Raw genomic sequence first — 24,087 nt, 5'->3', positions numbered from 1 at the left:
CGTTGACTTGTTCATTTTTCTCTCTACAATATTGCACCTGTCCTCTTTTGATTGGACGCATGCAGCGTCGCGGCGAGGGGATGGGTGGTCCTTGTCCACCTTAAAAGCAGGTGATCCGCAGGGCTGTGGGTGCCTTCGCCGCTCACCTGGGTCGGCTTCCAGACTTGTCGGTGCTGCTACAAGCTTCAGTATGTCTAAACCGAGAGATTACAGCAGCCAGTCCTACTCCCCCGGCAGCGCAGGACCGGCCAAAAGCTACGCGACCAACGGCAAGATCGACCCGGCGGGCAAGTCCAGGGAGAAGGACGACATGGTTGGACTCAACGACAAGTTCGTCAAGTTGATCGACAAGGTTTGTGAATGGCATTATTATGAGCCCATTTTTTTCTGCGAGGTTTTGGTTCAATCAGTTAATAACAATAATAATAATAAACAACTTAATTTCTACAGCACTTAAAAAAACAAAACACAAAATGCTTTACATTGAACCAGGATTTAAACTTTTTAAGATTACAGATAAAATCGTTCAATTAAAAATAATACAAAAATGGAATAAAATATCCAACAATAGTATTAGATAAAAATAACAGTGATAATAATAAAGCAAAAAAAAAAAGGACATGACAACAGCGGGTTTTTTATAAAAGATGATTCTGCAACTGGTTAAGTACGATGGAAACTCTACGATGGAAACTGTTTATTACCTGCTACCGTTAACTACAAAATCGATGAAAAAAAAAAAAACTGAAAAACGTGAAGCAAATGCTAAAAAAAAAAAAAAGAGTCTATATATTTGTTTGTTTATATGTTTTTTGGCTCCGTCTTTGTTGATGTTAAAGATTAGTTCTCTGTTTTAGTGAGCTATAATAAAAAAAAACAACAAAAAGCCGAACATCTAATTATTTAATATGACTCAATTCAACATGTCTTTGCGTTTTTCTTTTTCCCTTTTTTTTCAAGTTGTAGTTCTGGTTTCCTGTTTACTCATTTACTTTTTCATTCACTCATCCGAACCAGTTCGTAATCGGTCATTAAGAGTAATCGATCATAACGATCGACATTCAGCTCACCCCCAGAGTAAAACCAAAATAAACCGATAAACATGCAGCCTCTGTCTGCTGCAATGATTTCCGTGACCCGAGGCCAAGAAAAAACCGTCTCCTCTTCTGAGCTTCCCTTCGTGCGAAGCTTTGTTGGAGCCACTGGTAGGAAAACTTTAAGTCTCAGGTCAGAAGTTTGACGGACATTGTCGCTTTTTTTTTTTTTTTTTTGAGTAAAGCAAACAGAACTTTACACATTTGATGTGTCGATTGAACAAATCTCCCCAATCTTTATATTCCTTTTTTTCCCCCCAACAAACAAGATAATAGGCTTCACATACATGTTGTGAGCGTGCAAAAACATCCTCACCTGTCATTATCAACAGGAACCACATAATAATAACATGTAAAACTTGGCATCCAGCTACAGCATATATTTAGTTCTCACATTCCTCACATGGCATTATGGGACTACTTTTTCTTATTTTAACATACCACACTAGTATTTTCTTTATTGCAAAATGTACTTTTAGCGCTGCTTTTCGCTTTTCCCCTTTTCTCCAACCCATTCTCTTTGCTATGTCTCATCCGTCCGCCCCCGACGGCCTCTGCCCTTAGGTGAAAAACCTGGAGGATGAGAACAAAAAGCTCGACACGAAGCTGAGGATCCTCAAGGACCAGGAGGACTACGAGGGGAAGATCGACGACATCGTGAAGCAGCTGGAGAACGAGCTGGAGCAGCAGATTGAAAACTTGCTCCGCGACCAGGAAAAGCTGCAGGCTGAGCTGCATAAGAACCAGGATGAGGTGGAGGACACCAAGCAGAGGTCAGCAGGTCACGGCGGAGCTGATTTCATTGAATGATTTCTTCCTCTTGGTCACTCTTTAGGCACACTAAACCTCCATGAAGTTTGAATACATCCACTGGTCCTGCACTATGTCTTTAAACCAAACACAAGAACGACACACAAGAAGCTCTGATTTTCGCTGAGATTATTTTACATGAATCAATATCTCCACAGCAGCAACCGCAGTATACATCCAGAGCACTCAAAACTATGCAAAATATGCCATTATGGGCACAAATTCATTTTACATCCTTTATTTCCATTTGGTCTCAGGTATGAGGACGAGTTGCAAAAGAAAGCCGATCTGGAAAATGATTTTATCGTCACCAAAAAGGTACTGTACGCTACTTATGCTGCTTATTTATCCAATCATTTAAAAGCATAGCAAAAACTCTCACCAATTCCCTAATTCTTCGAAATACACGAGGTTACTTTTCAAAGAATTTCCTGTATCTGAAATCTGTTGTTGTGCTGCGTTTTACAGATATTAAACAGTGAACCTCTTTCTTCACTTTGCAATCTTGGCATCAATATACATATGCATCCGTATGCATTTTTAATGTGTGTGTGTGTGTGTGTGTGTGTGTGTGTAACAGGATGTAGATGAAGGTCACTTAGAGGCAGTAAATCTGGCTCTGGAGCTTGAGGACCTGATGGGAAAGCTGGACTTCCTCAGGGTTGGCTATGATGAGGTAATGATGGGGTTTATTTGAATTTCATTGTTCTCCCCTGTTGTTTTTTTCTTCTTCGCTGACATTATATCAGACTTAACAACAAAGAGGTAGATGGAAATAAAAAAAAACATTGTCTTCCCCCTGCAGGAGCTGAAGGAGCTGCAGTCGCACATCCAGAACAAGACGGTGATCTTACCTGACAACAGCAAACGGTCTCTGGACATGGACGACATCATCGAGAATGTCAAGAACCAGTATGCCAACATGGCTGCCCGCACCAGGGAGGAAGCTGAGCAGTGGAACCAGAGAAAGGTGAGGGGGGATTAAACCAAAACAACTGGTACTTTTTCTATTGATACAACCTAGTGTGATCTTAGAGCTTTGTTAAACCGGCTCGGCTCAGTTATCAGTACACAGGGTGAAATGTGCCAAAAACTGGAACATCAAAACCAGTTGTTAAACCATCTTTGTTCAATCATAATAATTATATTTGGGCTTTTTTTTTTTTTAAGTATTTGAGGCACTAACCCTAAATTTGAAAGATTCAGTCCAAAATGCATTCATTTTTAAAATAATTCTTAACAAAACGTTAAACTCAGTGTTAAGAAATCTGTGTGGCTTTTGTGGCCTCACAAAATTTGATGTTTCCACCCAAATTTATTCCGCATCTTATGACTCCCAAACAATCTTCAAATCCATCTCCAAGTTGTTATTTCATTCTGTTTTTTTACAGCACGTGAGGCCATATACTGGTATATGTTACATTATTTACATTTTCCTCCCCGCTTAGATGGATGCCTTGGTCTTAAATGCAGGACAACGTGAGCAGGAAGTGCGTGACTTAAAGAGGGAGATCTCAGACATGGTGCGCCTCATCCAGAGGCTCAACGGGGACCTGGATGCTCTCCTAAGGAAGGTTGGGATCACCCAGATGCCCCTTCACAGACTTCAGCCCTCTGCCCCCCGGCCAGCCTCTGATCTTCTCCTCTTCTCTCTGTTTTCCCTGCAGGAAGAGTCTCTGAGGAAGGACATCAGCAACGTTAGGACAGAAGGCGACAACAACCTGGAGAAGGCCCGGGAGGACATCGTCCAGCTGGAGGAGGCCTTGAGGCGGGCAAAGCAGGACCTGGCCGGGCAGATCCGCGAACACCAGGAGCTGATGAACCTGAAGCTGGCCCTGGACATCGAGATCGCCACCTACCGCAAGCTGCTGGAGGGCGAGGAAGAGAGGTATGTGAGCAGTGGGGATCTGGGAGTAGATTCGGGAGGATGAGTACATCAAGTCTCCATACGTTCGGGGGAATTCACTCATGTTGCTATGTGTTCAAATAAACCACGATTCATTAATGCTTGCACTAACATTACTCTCTGCTCCATCTCTGAAGAATGAACGACCTCATGCACCACGTAGGTGAGAACAATTTTGTCACATTTTCTGAAATCAGCAGCCACAAAAATTCTGGACAAATATGAACAGTTGAACGAGCTAAACCAGTGGTTACCAGCCTTTATGACCGGTTGCATATGTCTACCACTTACGACCGGTTAAATGAAAGAGGGATTTTTTTTCTCCCCCTTGTTTTATGTGAATATATTTTAGATTTGAAAGAATCCCATACTGCATGAGAAAAAAGCAAAAATTAGAAGATAATCTGAAAAACTAAAGAGGCGGCCGTGGCTCAGGTGGTAGCGTGGGTTGTCCACCGGTTGCAGGGTTGCCGGGTCGATCCCCGTCTCCTCCTGTCCGTGTGCCTAAGTGTCCTTGGGCAAGACACTGAACCCCTAAGTTGCATCAGTTGCATGTTGTTTTGGATAAAAGCGTCTGTCAAAAGAGTAAATGTAATATGGTGTAGCTACTTAAGTAAAACTAGGAATGAAAAAGATTAATATAATTTTATGAAACAAATTCAAGAGAATAATTTGTAATTTTACAGTAGCAAAACCAAATCAAACAAAGTCATTTCATACATACCAGAATTGTCATGATTGATTCATGTTGTGTGTCCCACTAAATCAAACCCCTCTTTTGCTCAGATTTCTAAAAACCAACCCACCAATCCAAGTCCTTACCTGCACGCAGACGTTCGCCTGCCCCCAGCGCAACTCCTGCCAGAGGAGCCACGAGCCCCAGAGCCCATCTTTTTCCCGGCAACATCCTTTATCCCGCCAGTGTGCCCCACCTCCAAGAAACGCCTGCTGATCCGGGTGGAAGTGGAGGCAGGAAGAGTCGTGTCCGAAAGCTCCCATTACACTGAGGACTGACCGGGACTGTCCATCACTCCTCCGACTGCAGCATTACAGTATAGCCCCAAAATGTGAATTTAAAAACTCCAACTAAGTTAAATTAAGTAAAAAAAAAAATCAACTCATGAAGAATCATCATGAAACTTACTTTTAATGCAATAATTAACCTCTTTTGTTTGTGTGCTTTCTGGTAGGGGGAACAGTCTAACAATAGCTTCTTGGCAGGTTGAACGTTTTTCCTAGAATTTGTGGTTGAAGTTTCAGGCTTTTTATTTACGCCTAGCAGAGTTTTTCAAAAAGGTTTTCTTAACTTGTGGTGTTCCTTCTGTGTATTTTTTCAGCTTTCCTGCAGCTGTTTCTCTCAAAACTTCTGCGAGCCAAACGGGAATATGATTTTGTCTTTTGTGAAGCAGAAAACCCCCTGGCTAACGGTGTAAAGGTTTCTGAATGTGGCGACCAATAAAATAAGGACCTTGTGGGATCAAGCCGGTGGTTAAAGAAAGTGTTTCTTTGCTGTTGGTCCACATCGCGTCAATATCAGGAAGGAAGTACACAAATTCACTTCTATGAATCACAAAAATGCACATTAAGGGGAAGTAGTGCAATGCATGCTTGACATGGTTTTTCATATTGTGATAACAAAAAACCCCATAACTGTCTGCGGTTCAGTGGTGCGATAGTGTTTTTCCTGCATCTTAACCAAAGTACCCAAACCCCGAGATTGTTCTCTTTCTCTTGCACGTGTCTGCACCTTGATTCGTACCTCAAATATGTCAAAGTAATCATTAGGAAAAGCAGAAGACGTTACAAGGTTCACTGTTGGGGTGACAGGTATTCGCCTCCCTCTCCCTGTCATGTACATGGTATCCTGATGTGGAAAACATACTGGAGCGTGATACCCCATATCATCTAATTCCTCGCAACAGTTTGCCCTTTAATTTGATTAAAGTCTGCATTTCCTCCTCAGCTCATTTTCTGGCTGTCTCTTTTCCTCCCACATACTCTAAGCACACATCTGAAACCACATTTTGTTTGGCGGAAACAAATAACGTGACATACATCCTGTGTTATTTGAGTTTCAAAGAAAAATCTAATTTCCCTTGAAAGGATCTTTACCGATAACAAAACTTTATATTTTTGTAACCTTCTTTTGACATCTTTAACATTCCGGTAACATTTTACCTAAATGTGGCAGAAACTGGAAACGCTTAAGGCCTAATCTCCTCGTGTCTTGGAGATATATTACGGACTGTGGATGCGACCCTCTCCCCTCTTCCGCTTGCATACCAGTATATAGATAGACACTGGTGAGGGAAGTAGCAGTAAACATTGCAGGCAGGGGCGGTGACAGATCATGGAAATCTACGACAGGTTATACTGATGTTCAGCGCAGGCAACACAAAGAAAAAGGAGGCTATGCTTTGCGTTATTGAGTTATATTTATAGGATGTAAAGCACTGATACAAGGGTAGTTTTATTTAATAATTTAATTTTATTTGCTTGTTGTTCCACCTTCTTAAAATCAGCTCAGTGTGACTTTTTGTCCTGAAAACAGAACTCCCTTACATATTCATTTATGTCTCCTGACACAGTAATGTTGTCAGCTGCACTATGAAAATGACAGGGTAAACCTTCAGCAGTGGGGAGCTACCGACAGAAAAGATATTTCCAAACTCAGTGTGGGGGTGGTAAAACAACAAGCGGCCAATTTTTAAGAAGACTGATAAATAAACTGAAAGAAACAATGCAAATGTCTTTTTCTGTTGTAACGCAACGCCCCACGTTTGCCTTGATTAATAAACTGTGCACATGCGGTTCATGAACCCCAGCAACATAATTTCTTGCGGATTCATCCTCATAAATATTGCGATTCTTCAGTATTTTCTCAGACTGCCACCTCCTCTAATCCTTCGGAGGCGTCAGAGGAGTCCTTCGCCTCCACCTGTCTCGGAGTTTCTGGAGAGGTTTGAGCGCCGGCTCTGTATACTGCTTGTTGGCTAGGCCGAGCACCAGCGGCACCACAGCCATGCTTCCGATACCAGTGCAAGACAGCACAATGTGAATGGTGGCGTTCCGCTTGGTGTCACTGATCAAGAACGCTATGCAGACGTGCATGTAAATGAGGTAGGGAACCCAGCATGCGAGAAAAGTCAGCGACACGGCCACCACGCAGCGAGTGTACCGCAGGTTCAGCCTCTGCTCCTGGTCTGAGGCCTGACTTCCCCGTTCCACCGAACGATGGAGACGACAAATGTCCTTCATCTGGCCTCGGGTGATCCACAGGACACGGCCAGTCATGCCAGCGATGGTAAGAATAGCAGGTAGCACGAGTCCATAGACCTCCAGGAAGATAAAAGCATTGGGGAATACTCGCCGATAGGAGCAGCAGGTGGTTCCATTTGTTGAACAGTTTGAAAGTGGAGGAATCGTTTGGCTTCTTTCATAACAACAGCTGTTCCAATCTGGTCCTGTCCAGTTATTCCACCCAAAAGCAGGTAGACATGCGTACAAGAGTGGCGGCACCCACACCACAAGTAGTATTAGAGGAAAACTGCGATGCATCCACAAGTTATTGTAATGCAAGGGGTTGACAATGTAAATGTAGCGCTCATAGTGGACCATTACCAGGTTGAAAAGGAACGCCAAGAAGAGGAAGTTTGGGAAAATGTGAGCCACCAAACAGGAGCTAAAGCTTAACTCCCGGTTCAGGCCCATTAATGGAATGAAGGGCAGCGTCACGCCCGTGCACATATCAGCCACTAACAGGCTGAGGAAGAAGTAGTTGGGCGTGTTGTGCAGCTGGCGGTTCCAGGCGATGCCTAGGATGATGAGGAGGTTGGCCAGGATGACGGAGGTCGACAGCGGTATGGTGATGGCGTAGATGAGCCACTCATGAGACATTTGATCATAAGTGTCGTTGACTATCGCAGGTGAAATCTGGAAACTTCCTCCTATTTACAGCCCAGCTCCACACCCATCAAGGTGCAGGTACCCTGTAGAGAAGACGGATAAAGTAGTGGTAGTGGGTGCTACAAAAAGTGAGTACTGGTAGTGGTTAGGGGAGGCAAAGAATGTATATGTGTAAGGGCTAGGCTTAGGATTTGGTTTATGAAAGCCACATGCATCGTGTCAAGGCAAATGAAGATACTATAAATAGACTCTCACCGTCAGAGTAGCAGTACCAAAAGCGTAGCTTTACTTTGCAGTGCAAATACTATATTTTACTACATTCTTTCAGTGAGAATCAGCTTCTTTTCTCACAAAATTAATCCTTTTACCTCTTGTTTTCTCTGTCAAACCCTTGAGACGAATGACACAGAATGTTAAACAGGCTTTTATAACATTTTCTCCCCTCGCTGTCTCTATGTATGAGAGAGAAACCTGCAGCTCAGATGAGGAGGCAGCCAACAAAGACAAACGTACCACCAACAACTGCAGCTTGCGGTGTTCCCTTCTGTCTCCTCTTGACCGCCGAAACAAATTTAAACCCCATTTGTTAGCTCACGGCCGAAAGAACATGTTAACGGACGTCAGGCTGCTGTCATTCAAAAATGCATCAGCTGGGACTCCGGGGTTACACCTCCCTTCTCAGGTTTTACATTTTTACATTTCAGAAAGTGATACATGTCCTGAGGATAATTTAACACAGTTTATAGTCAGAAGGAAAATATTCACAGATTCTCACAGTGAACTACAATAAACCACCCGTGTATATTACACACGGTCGTATGTCTATATGCTTTATGATTAAGCTTTATTATGTCTCCCTCTTTATGTCTGTGTAAGTTCTTCATGATAAATGTCGACCATAACTCTTTAAAACGAGAGTAACAATCATTTTAAAACAAAGATGCACATCATATATGACGATGACATTTAAACTAAACATTGCAACATGTAAGTATTTCCAATGCCCATATAAATGTAAAGAGCACACGCCAATTTGCAAGCAAACAAGTTCAATGGAGGGAATTTTATGGTATCAAAGTCCTGTTACAGTTTCAGCAAGTACTGTTTTTAAAGGGGTATTTAAAAGGTGAACACATATTGGTTTTTCAGCATTACTGCTTAAACGCATTTTGGTGTAATTGTATGCTTTCTGTCATGTCGGATTTATCTGCAACAACGAGGGGTTTTTTTTTCCTTAAATTTATTTTAGAGCCATTATAAAGCCATTTGCCCGAGCTTTCTTCCAATGAGAGGTGCCTGTAGAGAAGCCAGTTTTTCTTGACATGTTTCAAAATACAGATGGTTGAAATAACCTGTAATCCTGCAATCTGATGACTATCAATGATACGATTAAAAGGATATCACCGGAAATACACAGTAATCTTTTCCAAATTATGAACCTTTCGAAAGCAAAAAGCAACAAACTAGTTATACGTTTACCTTTTGGGGATGAACAGTCCGGTCATGTATCCTTTGCCAAAGGAAATTCAAATGAAATCAAGTTTCTTATCACTCTCCTGATAACTTCAAGCCTGCTCCCCCACAGAAGCACCACCAACGTGTTAGTGCCAGAAGCACTAACGGGTTGTGGCCTCCGCCATAAACCACGGTAGCTTCTTTTTAACAGTTGCGATCTTTTCAGCCCACTCAGCCCCGGCAGCCTTTTTCAAAACCTCACTGCAAACTATGACAGAGACAGCGAGAGCAGCCAAGTGAGTCTGTTCCTCTCAGACACTCTAAAAGGGAAGTGCACGCTGACGGAGGAGGAGGAGGGAGGAGGAGGCAACAGTTATACTGCATGACTGTCATCTCCTCTGGGAGGGGGGGGGTCACAGGTCATGCTAGAGATGAGGCAGCAGTGACCACTAACCCAGTGACCTATTAAACCTCTTTTTTTTTTTTCTTCTTCTTCTTCTTTGTACTCTCTCTTTCATCCATTTACCCTTTGCAGATTTTGTGGCCCCCACTGTCCAGGACTGCAGCGCACGCCCATGAATGGAAGAGGATGGAAGGCTGTTATCACTGCAGCCCCGGAAATGATAAGAACATTCCAGGTTAACATCAGCTCGGCGTGCCATGTGGTTTGTCTTGACACCCGCCATCGTGGCCCCCAGACGCCTCAAAAAAGCTCTTGCAACATGTATCGCAGATATTTATGATTTTCAAGTAAAAGCTCAGTTAGAGAATCAAGGAATGACCACACAGAGTGGAGAAAAACCCATTTAAAATATTCAACTGTTTATATTTTCATCTTTGTTGCACCTTTAAAAACCAAGAAAGAATGTCTAAATTGAAGAACAGACAATATGAATGTCTGCCAATCCTCCAAGAAGTTTAAAATTCCTTTTTTAGCATTTTTTTAGCCTTCTCAAGTGAATTATAATTCTGTTTTTCTGAAAATTTAGCAGCTGTACAGTCACTATTTTCTTTAGAAATGTGGAGAAGGATTGGAGTAAACTAAAACCTCTTTTTTATTTTCCAACACCAGCAGTGAAATGGTATCAGGGCCGAAAAATGACATGGAAAGTAAATTCACTAATTCAATCATCGATGAGTTGATAAGTGAATAAATAAATGAATAGAATAGGAAATAAATTGATACAGAAATAAACATATAAAGAAATTGATAAATACAGGGTATTTATTGAAATAGAGTATTATTAATTCATTTATTATCCTTTAATCTATTTATTTATTATTTTAATTGGCAAGACTGTTTATTTATATACTTTTTATTTATCGTTTATTTATTTCCTGTGTCACTTTCTGTCCCCAATAAAATAGTAGCCATAAAAGTAGGTTAAAAGAAATGCTAAGATGTATTTGCTCCTTTTATTTGGCCCCGGACTCCCCTAAACATATACATACAACATGTGTGTGTCCGACTTCATAACAGCTGTCACACACGTCCCATATTTAAACACAGCGTTGGATGGAAGGCCGGTGGTTTACCCGTTTTGTTAGCCAAACACGGAAGACTCCTTCACGGATAGTTTGGAGCAGCTGGTGCCGGTGGAGATGGACGAGCTCCAGTCAGATAATGGTTTTAAACAGAAACGTCCCCGGGCCAGAGAGCGTCTGGAAAGATACTGTGCAGGGAGGACAAGCTGGACGGGAAACCACAACATCTTCACATTACAAAGGGGGGGATGTAGCATCTTGGCTTTCCTGGAACACAAAGTCCCACACAAAAGTAAATCAGTGATCTAATGTGGTTTATATTAATTCACAGTGGAAAAACAGAATGGGACATGATTAATTAAAGGGGCATGGAGTCATCTACAGACTTCAGCTGGGCAAAGGAGATCAAACCTAATGTTAGCTTGATTAATGTTATCTAGGCAAATCCAGGCCACTTCCTTGCTCCAGAAGATGCTGGAAGTATCCTGGAATGAAAATAGGTCGGATTTATATTACATTTATATCAATCATAGACTAAATAACAGAACCTCTCCTACTCTTTAACATCCTGTCTCGGTTTCTACATTTGAAGTGGCAGTAATTCGTTTCCAGACTTCCACCTCACCTGACACTTCCAGCTCAATTTAACACCTACACTTCGACGGACATTTCAGGTCCTCGAACTTCACCTGAATCTTAAAACTCTTTTCAGCATTTTCATTATAACTTCAGCTTCGCTCAGCGCTTACACTTCGTGCTTCATTCAGTCCATACAATGAAACTGAAGACCTGCGAATAATGTGAAAAATGTTTTTTTTTTTTTTTTACCCGACTCAGTAATTATGAAAGAGATGTATTGTTAATGGGTTTGTCACTTGCCTCCTGTTCTACCAGACATGTTTACCTTGGCAGCAGCCCACAGAGAATATGAGCTGCAATTTAATAGATCAGGCTTTAACCCCATCAAGGTGTAAAGGTGATACTCCTTTGGGCCACTCCTAGCCTTTGTCTCCGCAAAGGCTGACCTTTGAGGCCAAACACACTGCTGCGACAGATGAGGAAAATATCCTGCTGCCACTGAACGCCACACTTAACAGGTGTTATTTCCCCCTGGTTGCCAGTTGAGCTCCAGTCCAGCTGTATGAACCAATGCTGCTGAAACCCTGTTGGACGATAAAACGTGTTTTATTGTGTGTCCATTTTATACTGCATGGTTGCGCCCAAACTGGCGATTTCAGGACAACATGGGCTGGGTGCCGCGGTCAGTAAAGCAGAAATGTAGAATAATCTGTGGAATCACCTTGTTAAAATGGTAGCGTTGAGAGCGTTAATCTTCCATGAACTGGCTCAAAAAAACAAAACAATGTGAAAAAAAAAATGTCATCAAAAACTGGAATATTATTATTTCAATTTTTAAGTATTTTAGGTTCTTTGTCTCAAACAACTGCATAAAAAGGCTAGACTGTCTATTTAATTCGTATTCGTTCTGATCTCCACAATATAACACAGCACATGAAAATCAGAAATATGATAATAAACAGTAACGTCTTCCCAAACAACACAATGAAGAGAGACCTGTGTATTCATTCTAACTCTCTGGATGACAGCTGAAATGTCATCTTTTGATTACAAACCATCAGACTGAAAAAATGTTCACACAATGCCTTTGAGATATGCACAGCCGTGTTTGTGCGTGCAAATGTTTAACGGCCTGTCCGTGCGGGTGAGTTATGCATGTACACATGTACACCTTCAGACACACACACACAAATGACGCGCGTGAGCTGAGAATCCAGATACGAGGAAGAAGCACTTGTGCACAGGATACCAGTCGACGCTTGTTTTTCCTCATCGTGAGCGACAGCCAAGACGAGAGGAACCAGAGGGCAGAAAAAAAATAACGTTAGAACAACAGTAGAGTTTAAGGACTAGTAGAGGCTCTGGCCTCGAAACTTAAAAATTGTGTTGTGTTTGGAAGCCATACATAGAGCTGAATCACAGGCAGTTTCCTTTCTGTTAAGTCAGTTTGGCCAAGTCTGGTCTTTATCAGGGTCTGAGTAACCAATCAAAGCTCTGACTGCTCACCTCTGAGTCTCATATCCATTAATCCAAGGAACTGCGTGCTGGACTGCAATGTATGAATTGCAGTAAGTCAGTGGCGCGCTGTTTTTCAGCAACAAAGTGGCTGGTGGGCTAATACGTTTCCTGATCGTATGAATCATGGGTCAGCGCAGCCAAAGTCACGATGGCTGTCATTTGCACGACCAATGACATCCACTTTCTACCCACTCACAGAAAGCACGATTGCTAGACCAAGTTAACACCCGATTGGAGGATTTGAAAAATTGACAAGTTGACCGATGTCATTGTTTTCCAGGTAGATCCCAAGCAGCAGTAAGGAGGGGAGAACTCTCAGGGAGGAACCATTAACACATCACTGATCACCAACCACCCATTTCCAAATAAAGGTCAACTCAGTATTTTTGATGAATTGATAAATGTGAGCAGGTTAAGAGGTGAAACCATCTATAAAACTGACAGTAATCCCTCCACTGTTAACGCTCAAGTCTTGTTTGTTCTCAAAGGTCCTCAAAGCTCAAAAGGAAATTCCATTTTTCTATTGAATGTAACTATTATTTCTTTACTGCATTTTGTCAGTTCTGGGGCTCCATACTCTGTATCGGGCTCCTCTACAAAAAAGATGCACGTACGAAATGTCTCAAGTATTTTTTTTTTTGGCATGTTTTCTTCAAATGGGAAACTCAGTAATACCGTGGAAAAAAAAAAAAATGTACTTTTCAATATTACCATGGAATTAACATTTCGGAGCAAACCGGGGCAGAGGAAAGATCAGACAGACTTCCTAACATGATCATGTTAAAAATACGTCTCTGGTCAGTCAGGTCCCATGGGTCGGTGAGTCCATTTTAAAGTTAAGCTTATTCCCCAAAGGAGATAGTTATTTCTCACTGTAGTGAAGACATATAAGGATATATGACTTATTAAAGCTCTTAATTAGATCTTGTGAGTACTTAAGGCTTTTGTATGATAAAGCACCAAAACTGTTATAAGAGGCAGGGTACTGCGTATTTGGGCTTTCCAAAATAAATGTCAGCCAGTAAGACTGTACTCACCGACCCCACAGTCATATCTACACTGCGGTTATGGGAAGATCTACTCCCTCAAGGGTCCTGACATCACCAAACTGACTTATCTACTGTCCTTACTCATATCTGATAAAGTGGGTAAAAAAAAAAAAGATCTGAGTTAAAACGGAATCGAATGATAGTCTGAACAAGTGGTTTGCATCTTTTTCCCAGCTTTCCACGTCACCATGACGCAGAAAATGACCAATTTTTGTCCGTCAGTACGAGCTAAAAAAAATATAGTTGCAAGTCTAAATTATTTCCTCACATGCAGAAGTGTTGTAAGAGGTAGGGATGGACATTAGTCACAAATGACAAATTAGAATAGCTTCCCAGAAGTAGGAACAGTTAGGTCCATAAATATTTGGACAGTGGCACAATTTTCAATAAGTATTTGGACAAAACAACATAATTATAAGGATTATTTTTAATACCTGGATGAAAATCCTTTGCACCCAATGACTTCCTGAAGTCTGGAACCTATGGGCATCACCAAATGCTCCCTTGAAATGCTTTGCCAGGCCTTTACTGCAGATGCCTTCAGGTGCTGCTCGTCTGTGGGTCTTTCCGCCCTCAGTTTTGTCTTCACTAAATGAAAAGCATGCTCAATGGGGTTGAGGTCAGGTGGCTGACTTGGACATTGCACAATATTCCATTTATATGCCTTGAGAAGCTTTCACAGTATGTTTTGGGTCGTTGTCCATCTGTATCTGTACTGTGAATCACCGTCCTATCAGCGTTGCAGAATTTGGCTGAATCTGAGCAGATAGTACAGCCCTTCACACTTCACAAATCATCCCGCTACTTCTGTCAGCAGTCACATCATCAATAAACACCAGTGACCCACTTCCATTGGCAGCGATACATGTCCATGTCATAACACTGCCTCTACCGTGTTCGACTGATGATGTGGTGCTTTGGATCATGAGCCGTTCCTTTCCTTCTCCAAACTCTTCTCTTCCCATCATTCTGGTGCAAGTTAATATTGGTTTTCATCTTGTTCCAGAACTGAACAGGCTTTTTTATATGTTTTCTGGCAAAGTCTAATCTGGCCTTTCTGTTCTTGAGTGTTAACAGTGGTTTGTGTCTTGTGGTAAACCCTCTGCATTTACATTCATGAAGACATCTCCTGACTGTAGACTATGACACCTACCTCCTCGAGAGTGTTCCTGAGCTGGCTAGATGTCATGAAGGGGTTTTCTTCACCAGGGAGAGAGTTCTTTGATCATCCACTTTAGTTGTCTGCCGTGGTCTTCCAGGCCGCTTCTTGTTGATGAGTTCTCCAGTGCATTCCTTCTTTTTAAGAATGTACCAGATTGTTGAGTTGGCCGCTCCTAAAGTTTCTGCCATCTGTCTGGTAGGTTTCTTTTGTTTTTTTCAGCCTCCTTCATTTGCATCGACACCTCTTTGGACTGCATATTGAGAGTTTCCCATGAACAGCTACCAAATGCAAATTGAACACTTGGAATCAACTCAAGACCTTTTATCGGTAGAATTTGTCATGAAATACCGAGGGAACAGGCCACACCTGATTGTCAGTCAGTTGTCAATTTAATTTAGACCCTCTTAAAAAGAGGGATAAGATTGGCTGTAATTTCTAAACGTTTAATGTAATATTTTTGTTAAACCCATTGAACCCATTAAAGCTGAAAGTCTACACTTCAATCACATCTTGATGACTTTGTTTCAAATCCATTGTGGCGGTGATCAGAGGCAAATTTATGAAAATTGTGTCACTGTCCAAATACTTATGGACCTAACCGTATATTATTTATTATTTTGTATTTACACTTTTGTTTATATCTAAATTTGCATAGTCAGCCCTGACTGAACTGTCTGGAAGACCACTAAAACCCTAAAGAGGAAAAACCGGGACTTTGAGAAATGTAGTCCTGACGTTTAGCAAACTAAAAAAATCCAATTATAGAAAAAATAATCATCAAGGCCAAAGGAAATTTTTATCTCTAAAACATTTTAGAGGACAGAACATTACGCAGCATGTCAAAGGCAGGACACTGTAATGTATCACTCTTGGAATTCCACTTTGTTTAGTCTCTCACAGAAACAGTGCACTTAGAATAAAGTGATGAGGAGCGGTTTGTCTCTAGAGAATCACACTTGAAACTCCTGTGTAGCAAAGAGGATCTGCTCTCTGTCATTCCAACCCGACCAGAGACTCTTCTTTTCTCCCAGTTACTTTAGGTGTGCTTAAATTAGGCTAAAAATCTGCCAAATACGCACCACTGAAGTACCGATGAAAACAGAAAAAGTAGTCTTCTGGTTTACAATCCTACTAAAGCAGGTCAGATAAAATGGTAAAACCACAGAAGAGATTATTTTTTTAAATCCTGAGGAGAAGGGAAACATGTTCTCCGGTGTTAGAGAATAAAAAGTCTGATCAATCCAATGTCTCTGCTATTTCTCCTAAAATACTTCCTCTCCTCTTCTTCTCATCTCTTTTCTTCCAGCTCGCTTTACCGGTCAGGTCTTTGGAGGCAGAAGACTTTCACCTGGTTGTCCCCTGAGGCGGTTACTGCGAGAGACGCTTCCCTGAAGGAAAGATGGACGAAGACAGTCAGGGTGAGATGAAGAGAGAAATCAAATCAAATCAATCAAACTCCAGCAAAGCATCAGACCTGCTGAAGTGTCCTCGAGCAAAGCATACAATCCCTGTCAGTGTGCTGTTTGATCTCAAGAAAACGGGGGAGGTAATTTGCATCTGTCTATCTTGTAATGGCGTCGTACCTGTTGACGGAGAAGTCGAGGATCTCTGCAGCGTGGCCGTGGTATTCGGACACCATGTTGCCAGAGCGCGCGTCCCATAAGCGTAGAGCTCCGTCTAAACTGCAGGTGGACACCACAGAGGAAGACTCTTCCCACCGCAGGTGAACAATGCCAGCCTGGAGGAACACAGCGGGGAGTTTTACGTGACAACAGCAGCTCTGAGCAGTTGACATTTGTATCTCTAAATCCAGTTTAACACTGGCTACATAGCTAATCACCACATCTGGTTTGCTAACAGTCACTATCTTATTTTTAAGCACATCTGATTTGCACCGAAGCCAACATCTTGAGAAGACGCTGGTTTAAGTGGCTAGAAATCACATAATATATCAATTGCTTTAGCAGGTAACGCAGCTTAAACACAATTACTGCCTTGCCTTTGAGTGCAGGATAAGGCAGTTAGCACTTCAAATTTGGTCACATTGTTGAATTTTTTTTTTTTAAAAACAAAATAACGTGACTGTTTTCCAGTTATATAATATTTTTGTGGTATTTCCCGACCCAAAAACTGTCTCTGTATATGTGAAGACATTATCTGAACATAAGCGACATTAACTCAACTAGACCTCCCTGACGGCACCATATAACGATATAACTGCAATGCCTCCATACAGTACTAAGAGTTAAGACAAGCCAGAATGCATGGTGGTATGCATGGGGAACTAAACTAAACACACAAGCGCACGCAAACCCTCCCTCCTGCTGCTGCTGCTGGTTACCTCATGTTGGCACCTGTGCCTCAGGACCTGTGTTGAGAGGTCGTATATGGCCAGAGTCCCGTCTAGGTACGCCACAGCTATGAGAGGCAGGCTGGAAAGGACAAGAGAGATTAAACAGAGCGGTGAAACTCTCTCAGCATGCCTGAAGGTAAAAGTCAAACTTAGGATTCGTACAGCAGTGCAATTGTACTTCACTAAATGTGTTCTGACCCTCTCTGCTCTAAGGACTCTTGAGTATCAGAACCTTTTCACTTACTATTTATTTAATCATTATGTTTGTTTGTGCCACATTTCATCTATCAAGGAGCAACAGTTCAACTTTATAAGAGTAATAGGTCAATTTTCCTTATTTAGGGACTTGCCACACATCCACAAAAAGCTTTTATATGCACAAAATTGCTTTTTTTAATCCTTCAAATTGTGATGAAAAGGCATTACAGGATGCTTAACTTGAAAAAAAAGAGAGACCTACTTATAACACACCTGCGATTCAGCAAGTGAAATAAAATAGGTGAAAAACAAGCTCCTGATGTAGATCAGCAGTGACCTACATAACCATCCATTTTGAATAAATAAGTCAGATTAGCAGCTAGGAGCCCAAAGACATGGTTATGCTTGTTTTGTCAGACCGAAAATTCAACGCGATTCAATTTGTAATCATATGAAGCAGAAAAAGCAGCCAATTTCTGTTTCAGCACTAGCTGCGGGACAACTTGGGGTGTGGGATTTTCTGAAGGAACTGTAGAAGTCTACTTCATACAGTCAGCTTCATGCAAGGTTTAATGACATTAGGTAGCCAGTGACTTTCAAAACAGATTACAATGCTGTACAACTCACATGTTGCAGAATCCCACAGATTCGACAGAGTTGGAGTCTTCCTCGTCTTTCGATTTGTTTGCTTTGCCTCCGTCCACAGAGAATGCTCCAACCACCTTCACACACACACACACACACACACACACACACACACACACGCACGTGAGCACGGGCGCACACAGCAAATATTGGAAGATGATAAAGAACACTTCAGTTTTAAAAACAATAAGATTAAATACAAAACCAACAGGATAATTTTTTGTAGCGTGCTAATCCTACTATATTGGTAAAATCTTCCTTAGGTATAATATAATATCTATATGGGCTAATATTGTGTTGGTTGAGCTCCATATTCTTTGTCACGTTTAATATTCTTACAGTATTCAATTAATGGGTAGTAATTTGTGTACTGCATTCAATCGTGTCTTAATCATAATAAGCATAATAATCCTTCAATGAACCTATATTATTCGCTCGTATTTCCTCTTTCCTTTCCAGACTGTTTATCATCGTGTTGTCATGACACCCACCTTGCCCGTGGTGGTGTTGATGAGCTTGGCAGAGCCGTCCACTGAACCCGTCAGCACCAGGGAACCGTCCTTGTTGCACGCCAGGCAGGTCAACGCTCCCTGGTGTCCGTCCTGACCTGTCAAAGGACGCAAGGCCAAACACGACCACAACTTAGAGATGTGTGTTGAAAAGGATAATCAGCATAAACACATCAGAAAGCTTTAAATCGTCTTACCATTTTAACCTCAGGTCTAATGACCATGATATGTGGTACTTAACCTTGTTTTTTGTGTGTTTGCTCTGAATCACTCCTTAAAATACTTTGTCCAAAAACAGTCTCTTATAATTTGTTTAGACTCGTTTTATTTTTGTTGCTCTTGCATTGTTTATTGGCTCGTAAATCTGGTACTTTTAGAGCTTCACTTACTGGCTTTAATTTTTGTTTGTATATATTTTGTAACTACTGTTGGAAGGAACAATATATTTTCTGTAATGTAAAATCTAGAGGATGAAGCTTCAGTCAGCCTACTACACAGTGACATTTTAACTCTTGTCCCAGTAACTGCCAGACTGAAACTGGGTTTGGAGCAGCAGCATGACATCGAATGTTCACCACAGAAACACTACCTCTAACATGCTCTTATCTTGAAAATAAAAATATATTCTTTTTTTAACTCAGTTCTTCTTAAATGCATTTGTCTCTCATGTGGTCTCTCTATGAAGCTCCGGTACTTCTGACTGCAATCTGATGACCACTCATTAGAAGTGACCTAGATAAGAAAAACCTACTAAAAGCCTAAAATGCAAAGGCAACAGCAGGATGAGGCTACACGTCAAGAGCTGCCGGACCCACCTTTAATGACGTGGACGGCGTTGCCCTGCTTCAGATCCCACACGCGCACTGTCCCGTCCTCATAACCCACCACGGCCCGTTTACCTGGGGACAAATTTCAAAAGATACACAGTTAAATACACATTGAAGGCTAAAAGTACCATATTTCTAATTATACATATTGCATTCTACATATAACATGTTATTCTGCACTTGCCCAGGCTGGCATTTTAATGTTCCTAAATAGCTTTTCATAGTATCTTTAAATACTGTAAAGCATCCCAAGGACTTTGTGTCTTGTTTTCTCATCTCTCACCATCGGGTAGGACTTTGCCGCTGGTGGCTTGGCACGCGGGACTCTGGAAGGTTTTACAGTCTCCTGCAGGGACCTTCCACATCCACACACTGCCGTCGTCTGTTCCCGCCAGCAGCACCGGAGCGCAGGGATGCCACTCCAACCACTGAGGAGGAAGCAGGTCAGACAACCGCGACTTTAACAGCTACTTTACACACAGATCCTTCCAATTTCCACTGCAGTTTTTCTACCAGTGGCAAATGAGCAGATCTGATAATTATCAGGGGTTGTGTGCCTTGCTAAAAGGCAACTCAGCAGTCGTGGTCGAGCGAGGGGAGAATGATCACTCACTTCCACCACAGATTCTCAGCCTGAGCGGTCATCCTCTCTTATTTCCACATAAATTCCTTCAGCCCCAATAAAAGACTTTTCATGAGTGCTTACAGATGGACAAACTAAACAGACACACAGACACACATTCAGGCTGATGCGTTATTTTTGGATTAGACTGTTGAACACAAATTCTCCGCACTGAAGTGCTTTACCTCCAGATCTCCCACTTCAAAGGACCAGATCTCCTCTTTGGTTTCCACTCTCCAAACTTTAATCATGCCGCTCATGTCACCCGAAGCCACCAGCGAGGAGTCGTGGCTGAACACGGCACACGTCACAGAGTCTTTGTGACCTGTGGAAAACAAAGGAAAGGGGGGGGTTTTCGGACAATTTGAGCAAATGTGCGTCAAAACAAGAGCTGTTTATTTGCTATGTTATGGCTCTTAAAGAACGTGACTTTCTTTTAGATTCAGTCTTCTATTACAGATTAACCCTACTTCAGATTATGGTCTCCCATTATGGACTGCACCACAGCTGTCTTGGAAGAGGTGCTGGATAAATCTGAAAATGTGCTGGCTCCTCTCCATTTTGTCCCTCTCTCCACTTTAGGGTGGCATTTTTGAAACATGAAGAAATGGTCTCCAGAGCAGAGGAATCTATAATTTTTTTTTATTGTAGACTAAAAAGAAAACTCAACTTTGGGAAAATGAGGATGCAAGTCTGCTCGGTCATGGTCAGAGTAAAGACAACTTTCTGTTGCCTCTAATCCACTCCTATGATCACTCATTTAAATGTTAGTACAGTCGATCAAATAACAAAAACCTGTATCTATGTTTTGATCGATACGTAATCACAGAGAGTAACAGAGAAGAGAATGTTAGTGAAGCCTAACCTGTGACTCTGTTATATCTTTTCAGCATCTTTCCGTGGATGGAAATATTTACCAAGATGACCTGTAGATGCGGTCGTGTGGATGCGCGGTGTTTTCAAACACTAACAGCGTTCTCAGGTTTAGTCACCTTGCTGTGGGCGCCGTGCGGGTGCAGCTAAACCGCGCCACTTCCGTTTTCTCACCTGTGCACTCCAACAGGACCTCTCCGTCGCTCAGCCTCCAAACATAGGCCTTGTCATCCTCTCCTCCCGTTACAGCCAAGCTGTTTGTCGCAGGATCCAGACTCACGCAGAACACCGAGCCTGGACAGAGGAGGGGAAGACCGGATCAAGCCTTTGCCAGACTGAAGTCGTCTGAGAGTAAGCAGCGCAAACCCGACAGAGGATTTTACCGGTGTGTTTGGAGAAGGTGAGCTCGCTGTCATCCCTCTCTGCCTCAGCCTCCATCTCGTCCTCCGTCTCCCAGCCTTCATTGTCATCATCATCATCTGCGTTTCCAGGATCTTCAAAGTCAACATCCTCCAAGTCTTCAGCCAGATCATCTTATGAAGACAGAGGGAGGGAGAGAAGAGCATTAGTCAACAATGAATGGACAGTGGTGATTACATGGGGCTCTTCAGCTGGAAAACGACTTCTCAGCTACGCCCCTGAACTTCTCTGTGAAATGAAGTGTTATTTACTTCTGTTAGATGATCTTTTCTGTCTAATTCCAGATACCAAAAGGAAATATATAGCAACACAGGCGCTGGTTGTCACGGGTAAACGTTGCCAAAGGTGACCAGATGGGATGTACACTGTTTTTCTACCCACCAGGTCCAGGCTCCGTCTCGTTTAGGTCGATGACTTCAATAATTTCCTCATCTCCGTGGAGGTCAATCGCGTTTTCCTCCGTGTTATCCATGACTGTCGGCGGGGCTACAAGCTAGCGAAAACAACCGGAGCAGTAACCGTGCCGGCTTACGCTTTCGGCCACTCACCGAGTCGAAACGTGGGTTAAAAAGTTACACTTCCGCTTGCAAACGTCGCAGTTAGTGTTTTATGAATGAACATAAGCGGTGGTTGAACGTCAAAACAACGGCCTCCCCGTGTTTTATTCACATGCTGCAGTCGACTGGAGCGACAGGCGCACAGTAATGACGGCGGAACCGTAGTCACCACCTCCAGCGTTGTTTACCCCTCCTCCACAAGATGGCGGTCTTATACAAAAATGATCACTCCATAATGGGCCCCCCAAAAAAATATCAGTATCAGTATTATCAGCTTTAAGAATGTTTTAGGAGTCGGAGCTGGTGTCTAAATATCCTTCAACCACTTCGCTGTTTTTTTTAGTTATTAACACTAAACGAATATAGTTTGGGGGGGTTCGTGATGAACCTTTGATCTTCTAGTGCTGCTACTAGCAATGGTGGAACTACTAAAACCTACTAAGTGGAGCATTAACGTGTAAGCGTCGCTCAGCCGGTACAGGGGGAGCTCATTTTAGCTGCCATGTGCACTTTAGCTTAATCCATAATAATACATCATAATTTATTAGTTGACTATATTTTGTGTAAACAATCTGAATCTGCAAAGGAACTAAAGATGTCAAATGAATGGAGTGGAGTGAAAAGGGCAATAATTTGAAATGTAGTGGAGTATAAGTATAAAGTAACGTATATTGGAAATATTCAAGTAAAGTACAAGCACCTCAAAAATTATACTTAAGTACTGTACTTGAGTAAATGTATTTAATTACATTCTACAGCTGCTACTACTATTTATAGAAATATAAACAATAATTATAAAATAATAATGACTAATTTGAGGTAATTATTGACTATTTAGTGTGTGCTTGTTTGCTCATATGTATTTGCTTATTTATTCACTTATTATTTTCTTTTTTTAATGTATTATATTTTCCCTTCCATCAATGGGGGAAAAAAAGCATCATTTACCACTTACTCTGTTTTTGTTGTGTCTACATGTGTTACCGCCCTCCTCAAGGCGTCACTGTGGAATAAAGCCAAGTCACCAGCATCAACGGGATCATACAGATAATGGTTTTTGTGCCTTTTTATTGTAGTATTTTGTTTTTTTCCAGGAAGCAAAAGTCCTTGCATGTGCAAAAAATGTCTTGGCCACTTGCTCCCTCTTAAAATATAATCGTGAAGAGTTCCTCATTGTGTAATATGTTCCTTTCTGTCCGATTATGACCCTTCTCTTCTCTTACAAAGTGATTATATTCTGCTCCTTGTTAAAGCAGCTGTTTGAAATCTTGCCCTTTCACTCATTCGTTCCCTGCACGACTGACACGCATGTTCATTTCTCTGGACTGAGCGGCGGTTCAGACACTTAGGAATCATCGTCATTCTGCCTCACCACCGATAGGTGTAGTATGACAAAACTAAGGTACAGCGACGCACTACGGTATTTCAAACTGAAGATAGTGTACATGCTATTGACACTTTCCATTTTCATTCCATTGTTGGGGATTATTGAGGCCACTGCAGCAAATAAATCAAGTTAAATTGCATGAAGTAAATATCAGGCAAGGTAGCAAATAAGGAGAGATTTCACACACGGGATGTGGTATATTTCCGAATGATATACTTTATTTTGATGTGATTTTGATTGCTCTATTTCGGTTTCAGTTCTACTACAACCCCATGAATAGAAAAATCACCATTACCCGTACGGCTTGGTCAATGAAACTGATGCTGACTTTGAGTTTTAACTTGCCGTCACATACCTTTATATAAATCAAGCAAATAACACTGAAGTGGAACTGGCTGTCGTGCTTTTCGTAATAATGGTAGCGTCACAAAATAATTAGAAATGGTATGTAGACTGCTGCATTATTAGAATCAGGTTTAGTTTTCATGATAAGAACCTGATGTTTTCTGGTAAATAATGTGGCTGTATCAGGTTGCTAAAATCTGGATTTTGGCAGCCGGACAGTCAGATGACACTGTTTAGAGAGAGATTTTAGTGACTAAATCTATCTGAAACTGTCGGGGGACAAAAGTTGGATTTTGAAAAGTTAGGGTGGCATGCCCCCCCCGCTCACCTCAGTGAAATCCAACCCAACCGAAAAAGTTGCGCGCCTTCTGCTCTTTGCGTTTCCCC

At 41.9% G+C, this 24,087-nt stretch overlaps 3 protein-coding genes across 3 annotated transcripts; 1 reads left to right on the top strand and 2 right to left on the bottom strand.

Annotated features, from left to right (window-relative positions):
- Positions 1-21: 21 nt before the first annotated feature.
- Positions 22-5,745, top strand: LOC120798115 (intermediate filament protein ON3-like). The gene is made up of 9 exons (XM_040142153.1): positions 22-352; positions 1,659-1,867; positions 2,162-2,222; positions 2,485-2,580; positions 2,710-2,874; positions 3,353-3,478; positions 3,572-3,792; positions 3,948-3,973; positions 4,597-5,745. Exons 1-9 carry the CDS (start codon positions 191-193, stop codon positions 4,602-4,604), a joined length of 1,074 nt encoding a protein of 357 aa, XP_039998087.1. The 5' UTR covers positions 22-190; the 3' UTR covers positions 4,605-5,745.
- A 414-nt stretch (positions 5,746-6,159) lies between these two features.
- Positions 6,160-15,180, bottom strand: LOC120798116 (G-protein coupled bile acid receptor 1-like). Its single transcript, XM_040142154.1, has 4 exons — positions 14,237-15,180; positions 11,561-11,819; positions 10,708-10,923; positions 6,160-7,799 (listed from the first exon to the last, which is right to left on the bottom strand). Exon 4 carries the CDS (start codon positions 7,705-7,707, stop codon positions 6,709-6,711), a length of 999 nt encoding a protein of 332 aa, XP_039998088.1. The 5' UTR covers positions 7,708-7,799; positions 10,708-10,923; positions 11,561-11,819; positions 14,237-15,180; the 3' UTR covers positions 6,160-6,708.
- A 348-nt stretch (positions 15,181-15,528) lies between these two features.
- Positions 15,529-22,141, bottom strand: LOC120797931 (angio-associated, migratory cell protein). Its single transcript, XM_040141734.1, has 11 exons — positions 21,793-22,141; positions 21,375-21,524; positions 21,166-21,285; positions 20,304-20,443; positions 19,780-19,924; positions 19,485-19,568; positions 18,652-18,767; positions 18,143-18,237; positions 17,306-17,396; positions 16,548-16,702; positions 15,529-16,352 (listed from the first exon to the last, which is right to left on the bottom strand). Exons 1-11 carry the CDS (start codon positions 21,881-21,883, stop codon positions 16,277-16,279), a joined length of 1,263 nt encoding a protein of 420 aa, XP_039997668.1. The 5' UTR covers positions 21,884-22,141; the 3' UTR covers positions 15,529-16,276.
- Positions 22,142-24,087: the final 1,946 nt, after the last annotated feature.

The sequence above is a fragment of the Xiphias gladius genome, chromosome 13 (genome assembly GCF_016859285.1).
Source record: "Xiphias gladius isolate SHS-SW01 ecotype Sanya breed wild chromosome 13, ASM1685928v1, whole genome shotgun sequence".
NCBI classification, from domain to species: Eukaryota; Metazoa; Chordata; class Actinopteri; order Istiophoriformes; family Xiphiidae; genus Xiphias; species Xiphias gladius.
The sequence above is the reverse complement of the archived record's forward strand: the minus strand, read 5'-3'. Positions and strand labels throughout refer to the sequence as shown.